Genomic DNA, 17,826 nt, shown 5'->3' with positions numbered 1-17,826 from the left:
TACTGCAGCGCATTTAACAGTAGCGAGTGGTCATTATGTGCGCTGCCACCACCCACCATTGCCTAAACCCATTTACATATTTCCAGTTGTGCAAACACATCAGAAGGACTATTTCCTGGTGTGTGCTTCACCAGAGGGATTTTTTTTTAAAAACAGCTTTAGTTTGTTGACAGAGTGTGTTAAACTGAAATTGCTCAAGTGTTTGTTCAGAATTAAAACTAAAAGCTGTCCTTCACTGGTTCTGTCTCCCCTACAACTCCAGCTGAGAGAAACAGACGCCAACCTGGGCAAGAGTTCCCGCATCCTTACCGGCATGCTGAGAAGGTAAGAGGCAGGTAGGAACACTGTTTCTGCACCTCTTTGTATGCAAAGTGCTTTAACAGTGCTGTGAGGTTGTAAATAAAGACTTTCATAAGATTTAAAAGTGAATATTATAGTTTATAACTTGCTGCAGTCAGTCACCTGTGGCTATTAGCAAGTGCTTTTGTTCATGTTTCAAGCAGGTTAAGCTCATTTGTAAAGGATCTGTGATCTTTTAGTCAAATTCTTATTAGTCAGAACTATATAGCTGAGAAAACTAAGTAAACAAATCGTGTGAGTGGCTGTTTGGTTAAATGTGGTGCTGTGTGCCTGAGAAACAAGTAGCCCAGTACAGCATCCTGCTGGAAGAGACAAGTGCACACTGTACATGTCTCCATTCTTTTCTTCTCTTTGCCTTTGTTTATTTTCTCTTTTCATTTTTTTCCCACAAAATGCACTTACCACCCATATCCATCTTGCACTCTTTGTCTCCCTGGCGTGCTAGTTCACTCACAAGGCAGTCACACAGGCACAGGCATTCAAACGCAAATATTTCAATAGGCCTTGCATTATCTGGTGCCTCCGCTTCCTAACACACACACACACACACACACACACACACACACACACACACACACACACACACACACACACACACACACACACACACACCGTAATGTCTTGTCACATCTCCATTTCATAAAGTGTCTGTGTGCTTACCCCTGAACCGTGACGCCACGGTTTTGTTTCTTGCTCTCTCTTGTTGTTTTTTTTTTTCCCCCTCCTTGTCACCCGCTGTGGATTTTGATTAAGAGTAATATGTAGATGACACAGACTAAATGTAAAATCCTGGGGGCAGGAAGGAAGTGCCAATTGAAATAGATGCTTCAGTGCCCATAGACAATTTGGAGGGTGGCTCGCAGGGCGGGCGGCAGATACTGGAGAGGAAAGGCCTGAGAAGGGCTGTGACGCCGACTGTAACCAATATTTCTGCATATGTCTCCATTTTGTCAAGCCTGATTATGGCAAGAGGAGGGCCGGGGGGGGGGTCACTTCGCCTGGCATGTCACCCAGAGCTGTCCAGAAATCATTCATCATTCCCTCCTCCTCCTCTTCTTCCCTCCACCCCTGCTGGTGCTGAAGTAAATAACATGCACTTATTTCAATATTATCATATTAATGTTAAAGTTCAGCTGTCACCTAATGGGAAGACTTAATCAGACGTAGCATTTTAAGAGGCATGCTGCCACCCACTTACTCTTCAGCCCCCCCTCCCTCCTCTCTTGATGCCTTAGCTCCTCTGGTTAGTGCCCGTCTCAAATCAGGATTTATGAGGGCTTTCCAAAGTGGGGCCCGGCTGCAAACCTATTCGACTACTGCCTGCCTTTATGCTTGACGGGAGCACCACAACGTACACAGTTTTATTTTATTTTTTGTCACTATTTGATAAAATAATTTGTTTTGGGGTTTTTTTTTTTTCAGTTTAAAAGCTTATAATATATTTATAATCAGACCAAAAATTCAGTTAAGGTTAGTTAAATGCCCTCCTTTCTGGAAATTGTTCCTAATTTCCTCACTCATTTCATTACCTCCACCCTCACCCACCCCCTTTCTTGCTTTTTGATTAATAGTGTATTTGTTTTTGATGCCGGTTGCTTTGTCATACTCCACTTGTTTGAGGCAGCAGAAGAAGTAGTGTGGCGTGTAAAGGCTTACACAGATGAGTGTAGTGAAACCGTTTCTGGTACATGTTAGGAACCTGGATCACTTGTGACACAAACCAGAGGTGGACACAAATACTCATGCAGGTTGATGAATATTCCAGCTTTTGTTTGTTTAGTTAAGTATATATATTTTTTGTTTTCTTCTGTTTGAATGCAGATGTTTGATTACCGTATTTCCCGGACTACAAAGCGCACCCGAATATTAGCCGCACAAGCTAAAATCAGGGGAAAATCCTGTTTTGTACATACATTAGCCGCACCTGACTAAAGGCCGCAGGTGTTTCAATGTTGACTTATCATATGTAAGAGAATATGCACAAAGGGAATTGTCAGGAAAGAGATGGCTGTTTGGAGACACACCCCTTTTATTAATATTTTGAAAAACAAGTTATGGGTACATATTTGCATAACCTTTTAGGTATATGTACAAGTAGCGGTAATTACAAGTACGAAACATGTACTGTGCTTCATAAATGAGTAACAAATGTAGTACATAACAATAACCTACAGCACACCAGAAAAATAGATTCGGACTACCTTTTAGGCTCAGGTGCAGTGACACGGCTTTAACAAGAAGAAAAGTCAGTCATTCACCACCATCTTCCTGCCCACTAAAACCACCAAAGTCCTCTTCTCCAGTGTCGGATACAAACAGGCTCAGGATGGCTTCGTCATCCACTCTCAGCTTCTTTCCTTCGTTGTCACTTTCAAAACCAAAGAAATCCTCGTTGTCAGTGTCAGAGTCGAACACCCTCAGAAGGGCCGTGGCGGTGTCCTCCTCTCCATCATGCAGCATTCAGCCCTTCGAAATCCGTTGGTGATCATTGATGTTTTCACACTTTTCCACGCTGTCAGATTCCACCGGTGGAGTTGAGCATAACTTGCTTTTCGCATTGTTTTTCGCGCTACTTGTACGGCACTATGTTGTCTGGCGGATGGACACGTGACCAACACACCACTCTTGAACCCCGATACTGTGTGTCTGATCACATGCCCTTCCGCCAGGCAACGTAGTGCCGTACAACAGCGGAACAAACAAAACAAATCGTCTTACGATATGACAAAAATCATGGACAATCCATAGAAAAGCCGCACCTGACTAAAAGCCGCAGGGTTCAAAGCTTGTGGAAAAAGTAGCGGCTTATAGCCCGACAATTACGGTAATTGGATGCACGAATACATTTTTTTTCCAGATATATAAACACAGCAGCAGTTTTAAGTTGATTATAAGCATCGAAAAAACTTTGGCCCCGATAGAGCCGAGTGTGTAGGTGCAACAACGGAGGGATTTATTGTGATCTACGAGATGAAGGGTGTCCTTTTTAGAGTCGCACCTCTTCTTGAAGTGTCTTTCTGGTCTGGTGTGCTATCACCCCAGCTGAGAAACAATTAGACACTCATTAAGCTAGCTGTCATGGTTCAAGAAAGCCAATTAACTTAAAGACTGTGTGAATATCACTTATTGTAGGAAACATTCAGAAAGACACACATCTCAAATAGCTGTGGCTTTGTTTGAAAATAAATTGTTACATTTTCTGACTGTGAAACTCTAACTAATTACCCTCGGTGGCAGGAACATAGGTGCTGTTAATTGGTTGTGTCACGGGCTTATAACAAGTGTCACAAGTGAAAACGCAGTCTTGTGTCATCTACTCATGCTTAGTTACTCTAAGCTTTAAATGAGTTGTATACATGTGGGCTCGGCACCTACAGGTTTGAGAGGTTCACAGCTCACAGTGCGCCTCTCTGTCCCTGATTACAAAGGCCACAGACCTTTTGATAAAGCCTTTGTTGTTTCCATGCTGCATTGACACTGTGGCCTTTCATTAATATAAAATGTTCCCATCACTGCATGAAGATGCGTCCTGTTGCTATACTGAGCATCTCAAACATCTCACTCGCCCTGGTCAGAAGAAATGGCGGGGGGGGGGAATGGGATGCAGCTCCAGACCCAGTTAGGACCACTGGGGGCTCCTGGCAGCTTCACGGAAGGAGGGGGCACAGCGAAGGGCAATGAAGCAGTGAAGGGAGGGCGAAGGGGGTGCGTGTGTATATTTTGAAGCAGAGGGGTTGTCTGCTCTAGCTGGCAGCTGATCCCACATGCAGGTGGTCGACTCAGTCGCCAGGCAGATCAAAAAGTCAAGGCCCCGGGTGGACCTCCCTTTGAAATGGGAATGGGGCCTAGATATCAGACAGAAAACATAAGCAAGCTCCCAGCCACAGAACAGCTCCATATTCATGGCTGGGACTGGCGGTAGCGACGGGCAGGCAGGATGGACAGAGCTTCAGCCTTCAGACTCGCACACTCTCTGGACACTGATTTAGAGATCAGCCTATCAGCCTGGGCGTAGATGATGCACTAGCTCACAGGTTAATACTGCCACGCTCTTAACAAGACTCTTACTTCCTTTTTTTTTTTGAGCCGTGCCTTCACAAGATGCCTTAATGTGTGACTGCAATCGTCTCTCTGATTTTAGCTACATGTGGCAAATTCAGTACAAAATACAGTGCGGCTTATTGCGGCTAACCCTCAGAGTCTTGTTATAGTGAAGTTCTTCTGAACCTGGTGTAAACCTATTCATATGACTAATTGGCAGGAGAATAGTATTTACAGCTCATCCTTGCCTCTAGGATAATCAAAAGTTTTCTGCCTCTAATGGAAAGTAGTTTTTTTTCCTTGTTTGCTCGACCTAATAAAACAACAGTATTTGGAGTCAACAGACTAAAGTGCATGCCCTCAGAAAAGCGTCTGGAGAGCAGGATTTTTTTTAATTTTATTTTGTAAGATCTCTTAAGGCTCTGGTGCTTTTGTTTATTATTAGCAGATATGTGATCTCTTCCTGTATCTATCTGCGTAGAAGACCGACCTGTTAGTATATGTAGGTCATGTAATTAATGGAGTTTAATTCAGTGAGTGAGTTGTGTTGAGATCTTGTCATTAAGTTGCAAAAGAACAGCTTCACGTTTTAATTGTCGCTGAAACAGATCACATATGTTTTCCCTTCACTTTTCCATTTATTATTCTTTATATTATTATTATATTTATTTGTGTTTGGGGGAAAAACAGAGGGAAAACTTCTAGGCATTCAAATTCTGCACACTGAATTTTCAGCAGAGTATTGGAAGACATGTTTGTCCTATTTTACTTTGTATTACAGCTGAACTCATCACCGTAGCCGAGCTTTATGTTTGTCCCGAGAGTTGCAGATCGCTCCCAGTGGATCCCAACCTCTCTGATCTTCCCTCTGTGTTGCATTCACGATAATTTCATGTACTACATTTAAAACGCACTCCCTTTGCTTTGCAATTTGTTCAGCTTGGCATCATTACTACCCCCCTGCATCCACTCCCCCTTTAGTACTACATCCCCGTGGGTCACCTCTATCTTTGGCCTTTTCCACTACCTCCAGGGAAGCAATCCGAGTGTGTGTGAATGCATGTTTTCTTTTTAATGTCCAGTCTCTTTTCATTCTGGCAAATGAGCAAAGAATGAACGGTATGTGCCTCCACCTCATCCCCTAGATGAACTTTACACATATCAAAGTAAATGCATCTGCTGTTGACAGTGTTAAGTAGATCAGAGCTAGTATGTTAGCTTTCTGCAGGAAGATATTTGGTGTTAATGGCTTCTTTCAACATCACCTTGCAATGAAAAGGGCCTTGCTTGGTTATGTGAGCCATTGCAGTACTACTGCCAAACAGGTTTCTCAAGGTAGACATAAACATTGCGCATCTGCATACACATTTGCAGAGCTAAATTCAGCTCTGCACCCGTGGTGTTGTTTTCTGCATCCATGAACTTGGACTTTTTACCTTCACCTTATACCCATGCTTCGGAGAAGTGATGCAACATCTTAATAATCCAGAGTCACCCAGCAGCAGAGACGGAGAAAACGATGAATAGAATTCGTGAGAGACCATACGGAGTGTTTTAAACAAGCACCTCTTATGAATCCATCTAACAAAACAAGACCAAATGGTCTTAAATACATTTTGAAATTAAACTACTTTGTTTAGTTTCATCAGGTACTTCACAGTGTAGATGCTGAATGTCAGACAAAGTCTTGTTTTTAGATGCTTTTTTTTTTCATCTGTGTGTATTTGTGTGTCTGTATGTGTGTCTGTGGCTGCAGGCTGCTGCTGGGACAATGACAGGGTGCGCCTCAGCCTCATTACTCACTGCTCCTCAGCCACAAAAGCACCACTGCCACCTCGCTCTCTCTCTCTCTGTCTTCTTTCTGCTTCATCTCTGTCTTTTTCTCTCTTCCTACACCTTGCCCATTAGAGAGTGCTGATGGGACGTTTTTTGCAGAAAGAAAAAGGCACACACAAGCCTGGGCTGTAGAGGGAGACGTTGTTGACAAGGGCAAAGACGTGTTGTTGTTTTATAAGGGATGCAGTTGTCTGTTGAGGATTGACTCGCTTAACTGGCTGCCAAAGCCCTCTTTTTCTCCATACATATCTCCCTCTTTCTATTATACAGCCCATAGTGGGTTTCTGTTTTATGGCGTGTCAGGCCATAGCTGAATTCTAGTTATTCTGCTTGTGATAGGGAAGAAATTTTTCTTTTTTTTTCTTTTTTTCCAAATCATGCAAAAATACCAAAGTGTGAGGCTGACAGCTAGCTTAAAATCTGGTAAATGCTGCATGCCATCTGATAGATTCTGAGGTAGATGGCATTTGTAATCAAAGCACGACAATCTTGAACTAATCGTGTATCATCGTATTGTTTTGTGCGTACAATTAGTTCTAACCTCTACCTAAAACTAGTGCTAATCTTCAGCATCCCAACAAAAAAGATGTCTTCTGCAGTATCACTTCTCCAAATGCTCTAGGGTCAGGCATCCGTGACATTGAGGTGATTCTTCGTTCGACCTCACTCGTACCATCCTCGCTGATAGAGCTTCTTTTTTCCCCCTTCTTTAACCCTGACAGACTGTCGTTCTGACGAGATGACTGGAGATCAGTGGCGCTCTCATCCCTTGAAGTGGCTCCAGGTGTCACTCCAAGGGTACCCGCCCTGTTTGATCTGCCGTCGAGCTCCCTGTCGGGCCACGGCACCCTCTGATTTCCCCGTCAGAGGGGAAAGAGGCTCTCCTGTCCAAAAGTTCCACTTCTACTTTTGAGTGATAGCAAGGGAGAGGAGTTGACTGTTGTAGAGCACATAGTCTCCATAATCGTTGGGAATGGGCCATTTCTTGTTGTCATTTACCTTTATGGCTTCCATTTAGTAGCTATAGGGAATCAAAAGGTAATCTTGATTCAGTATGCCAAGCCCCAGCAGTCCAGACAACAAAATACAGATCTGATGAAACCAAAACACTTTCAGTGATCATGCTGCGGGCCTTGTCTACAGAACAAAAAAGACCCATCCTCTTAGACATCTTCTGATGCTGTCCAAAGGAGGTCCCTGTCTTTATTGAGGAGCTGCACAAACAGAAAGGACAGATGAAACAAAATGAAGGAACGCAGGTATACATCTTTTCAGCAAACATAGATGCCTTTATCCTTCCTGCCTTTTTATTTTACTGTATCCCTTGTGTTTTTCCTCCACCTACTGAGAGCTTCTGTAGAAATTACAGGTGAGATTTCAGTCTGTGGCAGGCCCTGCCTTTCGTCTAGAGGGAGCAGGGGGAAGGGTGATGGGTTTGAGGGAGAAAAAACTGAGAAGGAGAGGAAAAAGAGATTCATGCTTTGCAGTAGTGCTGTGTTGTTTGTGTAGCGCACTCTTTCCTTTGTGTGTCTGGCGATAACTTATTCAGCACAGGGCCATTCATCCAGGGGTTGAGCGCGGGCGTCCGTCAAGACGGAAAATAATGAGGCGACAGCAGCGCAGAGGATAGCTTTCACCCTCTGCCTAGCCCCCCCCCCCCCCCCCCCCCAATCCCCATCCACCTCCCCCGTCTCCATCTCCTCCTCCTAGCCTCCCATTATTAGCCGATTTAAATAGATAATAGGGGGCCTTCTTCAGGACATTTTGAAGCAATTAGAAGCTATCACATTGTCTCTACTTTGACTCCTGTTACCTCCCAGCAAGCTATTGTGGATACTTCTCTGCATCCTATGCAACAACTTCCAGGAATTTTGTGGAATGCCACTGCATCACTAGATGCCAGTTTTTGTGTCAAGGACGTAAACGGGCTGTCCTGTTTGCTATAGCTTTGCAACACACTCGCTCGTGTAGTTCACTATTCCGTCTCGATCCGTGCCAGGACATGCAGTCCCTTTGCCGTCATGAGTAACTCTTGGGCTCCATTACTTGCCAGGATAAAGTGTTTCCTGTCCAAACACTTGCACTGTTCATTCATTTCCTGTACTCTCATTCAGCTCTCATTTAACTCTTCCTCTCATCATCTTTGCATAGTCCTTTCTTTTGGCTAAAAATGCAATCTAATCGCCAGGAAAAGGGATTTTAGCTCCTTTTTATTTAACTAATTAAATCACTATTATTTGAACTGTCAAAGCAGAACCATTGGCCCTTAAAGTTTATGATTGCTGGATACATTGTTATCCTCTGATTTAATCATATTTATTTGTAAGTAATCTCAAGGAACCATTCAACACGCACCAGGCAACAGTAGTTCTTGCAAACAGCAATAATTCCAGCAGTAACACCCGCCTGTGTCATGTTTGCGTCAGGATAGATGGTTAAGTAGAGTTTTTCTGTTATTGTGTTGCCCCTCAGATCTCTCTTTGTTGGAGTGCAAGAGCTTGAAATATTTACAAATGTTGAATTTGGACTCTTTCTTTCTGTTTAATATTTTCTTCTAACCCATCAATCATTTACTGTGCCTCTGTATGTCTATGTCTCATCCTAACCGCCCCCCCAGGATGGCTCAACGAAACAAAGGCAGTACATTGTTGCCATGTTGTTGATGGCATAAAAGATCCCCTTTATCACAATGGGCAAAACAATAAAAACAGGGCCACTTTTTTTTTCAAGGAAGTGAAAAGGTTGCAAGACAAGGCGTTCGCAGGAATCAGGAGCTCCTGTCAAAATACTTCAACAGCAAATTGGTCCCTTTTTTAAGCAAAATACATCTAACCTTCAGTGCTTTTATACAAAATACAAAAATAGACTTCATGCTGTATTATACTTTCCAGTCCCAAAGGCTGGAAGGCCAAAGGACAGACCCCACCTACCAATCCCTTACTTTGGTTTGGTTTTGCTTGCTGTGAAGGGCATTCAGTGGTGTGTACAACAGTTCTGACAAGTACCTTTGAAAATATCTTATTTGCCAAATCCAGTCTCCCGGTGTGGTTTACCACTGCACAAAAGTTCAGGCTGAATCTCTTTTGAATTCCCTCTATTGCCTCGTGAAAATTTGTGCAATTTGTTTGCTGACACAATACAGGTGTCTCAGAATTTAAAAGAAATAAAACAAAAGGAATAGATAACAAAGTGCAAAATGAATTTTTACCTTGTTGTTCAAGTCATCTAGCACCACGTCTCTTTAATGGTTATTAGAGGCACTGAAATAACAACACAAAGACTAAATTATCCCCAATTCTGCAGTGTTTTGTCAGCTTTTGTAACGTGAGAAGAGTAAATCACCTAAAATGGTTATTGGCCAATTCTGACCCAATTTAGCGATGTCTGCTTTGCCTCTTGGGAAATAAGAATATATAAATATATATCTCTGATATTGAAGCAAATAGTTTGCATCATGCTGTTGACTGAATGTCAGTCTTATAATGCCAGATCTCAAAATCATTGTGAATTTAGGTCAAGGTCAAAGACAAATATGCAGCTTTCCATGCCCATCCATCCATCCATCCTCCCTCCCTCCATCCATCCCTCCCTCCCTCTTAACAGTTTATCCACTGGGTGTGGTTGTGTTGAAATCTATTGTTTTGTTTAGGTATTTGCCTAAAGAGATCTTACGGAGAAAGGTTTTCAACTTAGGCAAATGCACTTCCATGCGGTCCTCCAGGAACCCAACAGCGTGTAGCTCAGCTAATTGCTTTTGTTTTGAATACTGCATGGTTGACAAATGGGTCAAGACAAGGATTGGAGTGACATACTTCTCCTGTGCCGGAGTTCACCGGGAAACAAGGGAAGCACAAAAAAACTTCAAAGATTAAAAAAATAAATAAAAACCACACAAAAAAAACATGACACTAGCTGCAGTGGAGAGTTTTTATTGTTTTTAACATGTTTCACTTAAGATTTTTGTATGTTGGTCTATCAGCCAGCAAACCTCTAAGAACAACAACAAAGTAAAGCTCGATTTACACTTCTGCGGGAAATATACATCCTAACTTGCATAGTAACCGGAAGTTCCTTTTATCCCTACATAATTTCCTTAATTAATTTAATAAAATATTCTTATTCAGATGCAGGTTCCCTACACTGCAGTCTTCCACGAGGTGCATGTCAGGTTTACGTAAAAGTTTGCGGGGTAGGGTTAAAATGTTGTTATGGTTATGGCTTAAGTTACGGCGTAGATCTGAGGCGGAAGCATAGTTCACACGTAAGAGTAAATTCACAGACTGGTTGCACCACATACTTTGGACAGTGCCCCCATCTGGCAGTAGATGCTCTCTGCAGGTAGAGGAGTTTTCCATAGCTCCTTGGGGGGCCTATTATATCCTTAGCATTGGTTTCTTTACACACTGCCAGTAACGTCATCACACAGCCACAGCTATTTATGCTCGCTGTTATATCCTAATGTACCCACGGTAGCATTTTCTTCGACAATGGGTACTGCCACTCAGACAAGAACTCCACAGTTTTGTTTGTTTTTTCTTTTTCCATGAAGTCTCATTTATTCAAACTATTGTAACATCTCCTATATAATCTGTGAATCTCTGAGGATATGTAGTGATATATTACTTTAAATGAAGTAAAAACCAACATGATCATACACTTAAACCGACTGCAGTTGCACAACGCAACAGGTTGCAAAAATCTACAATTACAGAACCAGCAGACACAGCCCCTTCTAATAGCAGATGTGACATCAATTTGATGTTAACTTTGCCATATGGTGCCGTTCGCCAGGCACTGGACAGCAGATATAATGGGGCCCTTACAGTCTGCCATTACATTGCTAACAGAGAACTACATTCAGCCCATATCCCAGCCATCATAGGGCGAGAGGTAGGGTACACCTTAAACAGGTCACCACTCTGTCTCCCAGCTAACACAATATATATATGTGTATATATAGAATATATAAAAATATTGTTTTGTTTTATTGTCGATGGCATGAAAGAAAAAGAAAGGGACAAATTCACCGATATTTTAATTAGTAGGTTTTGACGCTGACTCGGGCATGGTCACTGAGATCTGTTGTGTGGTTTTGTGTTGCGGTAGTACATTGAGTTATTGTTCCACACTCTCTGAAACACAATTTGTCTCAGTGTGGAGCACATGACAAAGTTACTTTGTGACGCAGGTTGTTTTGTTCATTACTCTTGTCCCTGTGGTGCATTCCAGTGAAAGGAGCGCTTGACATATTCTTATTTTGTGATGTTGAAACTGCATTTTTTCATGATAGATGCCTCAAAAATGCCAAAATGCCAGAAAATCATGATCGCTGGAGAAAATCCAACTGAGGCACAAATGCCCACACAGTCCAATTTTAGCCTTGGGACTGCAGAAAGTTTTCTAGATGTTTTGTTAATTAGATGGTAAGCAGTTAATCCCAGGGACTGTTGTAAGTTTTTCACTTGTATGTAACAAACTCGAACTTGTCATTCATGGACTTCATAATATTTTTATTCCTTCAGAAAGTTTTCAAAAAATCAAAATGATGTTTAGGTGGTAATTGTATATGCATTGTTTAATATGCTGATGATATAGCATGATTTTGAAAAGGGATTCTCTCATGACAAATCCTGGCTGAGAAATTTGCTGAAGTCAAGTGCAGTACACGTTCAAGCCTGGCTCGGGTTTTGGGGAGTGAACCAGCAATGCACGGCTGGTAATGACAGGTTCCATGTTGCCCGTGGCTTGTGGCCCATTGCACTGTTTGTTTGGAGAGTGGTGCTCGGCCGTGAAGTGCTGGCCCAGCTGGCAGCAGTTCCATTACCCCTTTGGCCCGATGGCTGGGTCTTGTTTGGACCACACCAGCCAGGCAGACTGGCATCCAGGCGGCTGTAGAGGAAGAGGTGGAGGAAGGGGGGACGTGACAGAGGAGAGGAGCTGTTGGCTGAGCACCTTGGTGCTAGGCCAGGCCTGCTGCCAGCTGTAGAGAAGACTTCCCCGCTTACACCACAATCTTCACGTCTCTGTGGCGACAGGGATCTTAGTTTGCACCTCCACGGTCAACATCATCCCATCACGATCTGTCTGAGCATGAATGGCCATGCTCACAAAATATCATTTTTTCCCCCTCCCCTATTCCTTTTTTTTGGCAGCAGATATGCTTCTGGTATGATTATTATTACTGCAACCCTCAGTGTGATTTAACACAATAGTATGTGCAGCCACACATTTGCATATTTGCTCCACAATCTAAAACTTCAGTTACTCACTTTGTTTTTGGGTCTCTTCTTTCAGGGATCTGATAATGTGATAACAAAGAGTTATTAAAGTTGCCAGCCTAATTCTGTTGACTGTTGCTTGTTAAGATAATTGCAAAAGAAAATCTTTAAAAAGATTGAAGCACAAGAAGTTCATCTGATTAATATTAGCTGAAAATCAAGAGAATATCTTGTGATTATTAATTTGATTGATTATAATGTATATGCAGTTTATGCTGACCTTTTGTGATCCTGTGTAGTCAGAAGTATATTTTCAACATGCTTTGGGGCTCTACATCTCGTTAAAGATCCTCTGTCCAAAAATAGATTCTTTCAAAATAACAACTAAGCCTTTGCCTTCCTTGAAAAACATCTGAATAAATGAAGATATAAATAGTGTTCATTTCAAATGTTTAACTGCTACACAAAGGTCCCAACTACAGCACTAAAGTGTCCTCATGACACTGGTGTAACTTGCCTTTTGGGCCAGAAATCACTCCCAGACCAGTAAGGCTGTTAGAAATGCTCAGAGGAACGCCTCTTGCACTCAAATTTTAAGTGAGCAGAGAATAACTTTCCACTTTCAGCAGAAGAATTTGCAAACAGTCCTGTAGTGTCAGACTCTGCACATACATAGTAAAAGCTAAGAAAAGTAACAATGACAAAAAGAGTTTAGTTGATTTGACAAATAAGCCTCTCAAATGGAACCTTTTTTTTCCATGACCTCTTCACAAATATCCACTTCTTTCTACATTGTCACTTAAAGCCATGAAAACCATCGCATTTCAAAATTTAGAGCCACTTTGTTTATTTTCTGTTTGCTGGGTTACATGCGTACATCCTGTCAGCCATCATGTAAACTTTAACCCCCGCCCTGTATCCGATGGCGCCAGGGCTAACATTGCTTCACTGTTAAAGGGAAGTTGTGAGGACATTGATTTCTTGGCCTAGCATCCTGGTGTCACTTTCCCAGCCTGTTTGTGGAGCCCGCCAATCCCCTCATTCTCCCCAGCTGACCTGAATGCATCACTCAGTATCACACACATGCGAGGAGCCTGATTTTCCAGCCAACAACAAATGTTTTCCTACCGTTACCATTGCATTATTATCGTACACCGCCTTCGTCTTGTGACTTGGCTTATATTAAGGCTCTGTTGGTTAGATTTTTTTTTTATCTTTAGCCTTTGGGCCAAGACTCTACTTTAACAGGACGTTGATGCACACCCATCCCATCTAAAAGTTCCCCTGTGGTATAACATTTGAGAACAGACTTGACATAAACCATTTCTAAACACTGGTTTCATTTCACCAATCTTTAATTACATCGTTTGGTAGCAACTGAGGTACAGAGCTGAAGCAAAGCACCATGTTAGCAAAGCGTATAATAGTGAGGGATACCACAGCCAGAGGACAGTGGGTCGCTAAGAGGGGAAAATGTCATACACAAACAAATATGGAAAAGAACGCTGAGGTGTTATGGCCGTAGAAACATTTAAGAATGATTTTGATAGATTTTCTAGTTGCTAGTAGTTGTTCATTTTCATTTGTATGTGGTGTGAAAATCTGGAACAGTCTGAGTTTACAACTGAAACAATGCAAAAATATTCATAGATTTAAATTTCTCTACAAACAGTTGGTCTGGTCACAGTATACTCAATAATGGTTTTTAGTGTGCTCTGTAATGTCTGTTCTCTTACCATTGCTGGTATGGATTCCAAAATAAAAAAAAATAAAAAAGTGTGCATATGTATGTACATATATGTACTTGTGTGTGTAGATATATATGTATGTATATGTATGTGTGTTTGTTACTTGTAGTTATTACTGCCTGTTACCTGTGGTAATGCAATTTATAATTTATATATTCTGTATTCAGTTATGAAGGCTCTAATTGTTGTTTGCGAGCTGCCGCTTAGATGCTTGTATGTGCCCGGGGCTGTTGATGGGTCTGTATGCAATGATGGGCGTAGCTGCGGGAAGTTTATTGTTTTTTTTTGTTGATGAGTGAGTATAGGGGTGGGATTTAATAAGTTTTCTTCGTCCCACTCCTTTTTCAGGCAATTTTTGTTTTTTGTTTTGTGTATTTTATGTTTAATATAGGTATTTGTTGTGCCTGAAAATGAACAAATAAATGAATGAATGAATGAATTTAATTGTTCTAATTATGAGCAAGATTTGACAAAATATGTATTTAAGATACCATAAACAACACAATAAGGAGCACATCAAAAATACAATAAAATAAGCAAGGTACTGTAAGACAGATTGAACAAGTCATTGCCTACATTTTAAAATTGATGATGCGATTATATCAGATTGTGTAATTTTTTTATTTTTTGAAATAGCACCCTCACAGCTTTTTTTTTTTTTTTTTTTTTCCTCAAGCCTGAAATCTCTCCAGTTCGTCTGCTCTGTTCCAGATTTCCCTCTCTAGTTCAGCAGTGACGTTTTTAGACATTTTGTTTCCTTTAGGCTAAAAGCAAAAGAGGAAAAATCATGCAGTGGTTTGTGACATTTAATTGAAAATTTTGTAGTCATTTTGAAAATATGTTTTGCCCTCAAGACCACCTAATATAAAGATCATAGCTCAGAGTCCCCCAGTATTAGCATTGGGGCATGATTTATTATTGATGCCAGCTTTATTTTAAATTAAATTTGTACAGGAATATTGTGTTTATTTCTCAGTGTCTTTCTTGCTCAACATATATTAACTTTAGCCTCAACCACAGCCAGTCAATTAATTGTAGGTATACAAAGCACTGGGTTGCATTCCAGTTGCTCAGTGTTTCAGTGTATTATTGTGCCATGAAGAGTATCATTGTAGCCCAGAGCGATGGGCAAGCCTTCCTCCAGCTCAGTGACAAAGGCAGCTGTGAGGTCATGGTCGAGGCCAGGACTATCAGAGCTATTAGTCCAGCACAGAACGACCATAACAACAAGCCCTGTCAAATAATGGTGTCAACGGTGGGATTGTGTAGCTTCATTTATGGACAGAATGTCCACGGTTTAATGGTGATGTGTCGCTTTCAATTGACTCAGTAGGTCGGATTTTACCCCTTTCTCTCTCTTTCTGAGTTGGGTGTGCTGTAAATATTTCTATATGGCATACGCTGATTTAAAAATTTTGCTTTTCTCAAACTTCAAAATGTCAGAAAGGTCAGTTGTCTAGGATAGTTGGCCTAGAGACATAGATGTGGGAGGTTGTCATGATAACTCATGTTTCACTGAAGCTTTTCTTGCCTCCCACTGAGACCTGTATTGTATAAGCCTGATCAGAAATCCCCAGAGTTGTTGTTTTTTTCTTCTTCTTCTTGTTCTTTATTAAGTTTGGCTGCAGCACAGTCATCGATATTTAGAAGTTGGCATAATGCTAAAAGTCTTAGTGTCAGTTGATGGGCATTTGTGTAGGATTTATTGTCCTTGAGCTGAACTTATAATAAATTTACTTTTATATTGTTTTGCAGTGATTTGGTGTTTGTCGTTTTGATGGGCAGACACCGCAGAAGCTGTGAAAACCCTTTTTCTTATTAAATGCGGCTTTTTTTCAGGTACACGTTTCATAGTTTCGAGCAAAAAGGTCTGAGCTTTTGGTGGTTTGTGTAGCCGTACTGTTGCGAACACTGTTGTGAGTCTTTCCAGGGTTCCGGATGCTGGTTGCCTTCTGAACTGTCAGAATATCCGTTAATATTGAGCCCCCTCTGCCTTGCCTTACCCTCTGAGTTTCAGCACTCCCTTTACCTGACTTACTGAATAAAATGATTTCTTTGCTCGTCTCTTGTTTTCTAGTCAGAATATTGCTTTCCCCCCTCTGCCACGCCACATCCTCCTTCCTCTCTCCTAACAGTAAACGTTAAGATCCAGGAGTGGATCAATGGCTGTTATCCTTTGATGTGCCAGGACGCATTACGAGTGGTGAGTTCTAATTGGAGCAGAAAGCAAAGGATCAATGTTGGCTGTAATTGCCTGACACAGGGATGGGTGTGAGACTTTATTATCATTAATATTTAGACATGATGTGGGAGGACCCGGCCGAGGCTAAATGTACAACAGTGGTGCAAACCTTTGATCTCAGGAGAAAAGCAGATCGATTGAGGGTTGGTGAAGAGTGGCTAAAGGAAGAGAGGTTGTGGAAGTGGGGCTAGCAGGAAGCACGAGTTATCGTGACCCACACCCTGGATTCTATCGGATTTCTCGGAAGTTTCCCTTGGCTCGGAAAAGGCCACGCTAGGCCTCAGTCCAGAGCGGGTGCCATTAGGCATTCATTAAACTGCAGTTACTGAAAGAGCAACAACTCCGCGGTTTAGTTTCCTTCATTAATCCCACTAGTTTAGCTTTGGATTTAGTTTTAATAGTGAGAAGAAGCAAAGATGACGAGATAATAGTCTTTGTTTTGTTGACAGAGTCCATTGTCAGGGAGATGTAACAAAATATGATGGAGGAGGAGGCCCTGTGGGGCTCAGGGCTGCTACCTCGGTGTCAGCAAACACGACATAATGTTACTTAATCTTATAGGTAAAGAAGGGGTCTACTTTGTGTGATGGAACACACCCAGCCTTAAAGCATGACTACAGGGGGCTGGGGCTGTCCCCTGTGTCCACAGAGGAGGCTAAGAGCACGCTGAAACCATGAAGCGGTGATTTATACTCTCAGGGCTGTCTCCTCTGTTTTTCACCTGGTTCCCCAAGGACTGATACCTTAATCATTGTACTTAGCAAGACAAAGAAGGGTAACGGGTTGCACAAGTGTGTTAGTTTTCATGTCTGTGACCTGCTGCCTGATATTAGACAGACGAGTGGGAAACCGATCAGGATCCAGGTCAGCCGGGATAATGATCCTAGAAAGGGACTAAATCAGAGAGTGATGTGTTATAAAATGACAGAGAACAAAAGATAATAAAGTTTTATTATTATTTAATTTAAAAATATGTCAAAACATATCCACTTGGTACTGTGATCATATTTGTTGACGGTTTGAAAATAGAGCACCGTAGATCCCATTAATTGCCTTGTCCACTGCTACGTCCCCTTAATAAAATTATACTGTTAATTATTTAATTAATAATGTGTTTTGAAGCTAATCTCTAGCTATAAGGTTGTAAGTATTATAGAGATGCTGACTAACTCTGTTTCTCTATGCATTTCCTCATTCTTAAAAAGAACAAGAGGTGATGTTGGGGTTTTGTGTTCAGTGTTGCCTCTTTGTCTCTGCATTCATCCTTTTTATGCTTGTGTGCATCGCTAACAGTACATCGTGCAGACACTAGCGCCATTGTAGAAAACCCCTTGTGCAACAAATGGCCCATTATGTAACTTTTTGATCATTATTCCAGCTT

General features: G+C 41.7%; 1 protein-coding gene across 3 annotated transcripts in view; it reads left to right on the top strand.

Annotated features, from left to right (window-relative positions):
• vti1a (vesicle transport through interaction with t-SNAREs 1A) overlaps window positions 1-17,826 on the top strand; it is a 115,488-nt gene that overhangs the window by 79,050 nt on the left and 18,612 nt on the right. For 2 of the 3 annotated variants that reach the window (XM_085416552.1, XM_085416551.1), the window contains one exon: window positions 263-324. In XM_085416552.1, the coding sequence (XP_085272678.1) occupies window positions 263-324 (62 nt within the window). Of the gene's footprint in view, window positions 1-262; window positions 336-17,826 lie in introns of all 3 variants that reach the window. The other variant, XM_085416553.1, reaches the window with a different exon arrangement.

This window comes from Rhamphochromis longiceps, linkage group LG8 (genome assembly GCF_057381845.1).
Source record: "Rhamphochromis longiceps isolate RC_006_pf linkage group LG8, R_longiceps_female_GT1.1, whole genome shotgun sequence".
NCBI classification, from domain to species: Eukaryota; Metazoa; Chordata; class Actinopteri; order Cichliformes; family Cichlidae; genus Rhamphochromis; species Rhamphochromis longiceps.
The sequence above is the reverse complement of the archived record's forward strand: the minus strand, read 5'-3'. Positions and strand labels throughout refer to the sequence as shown.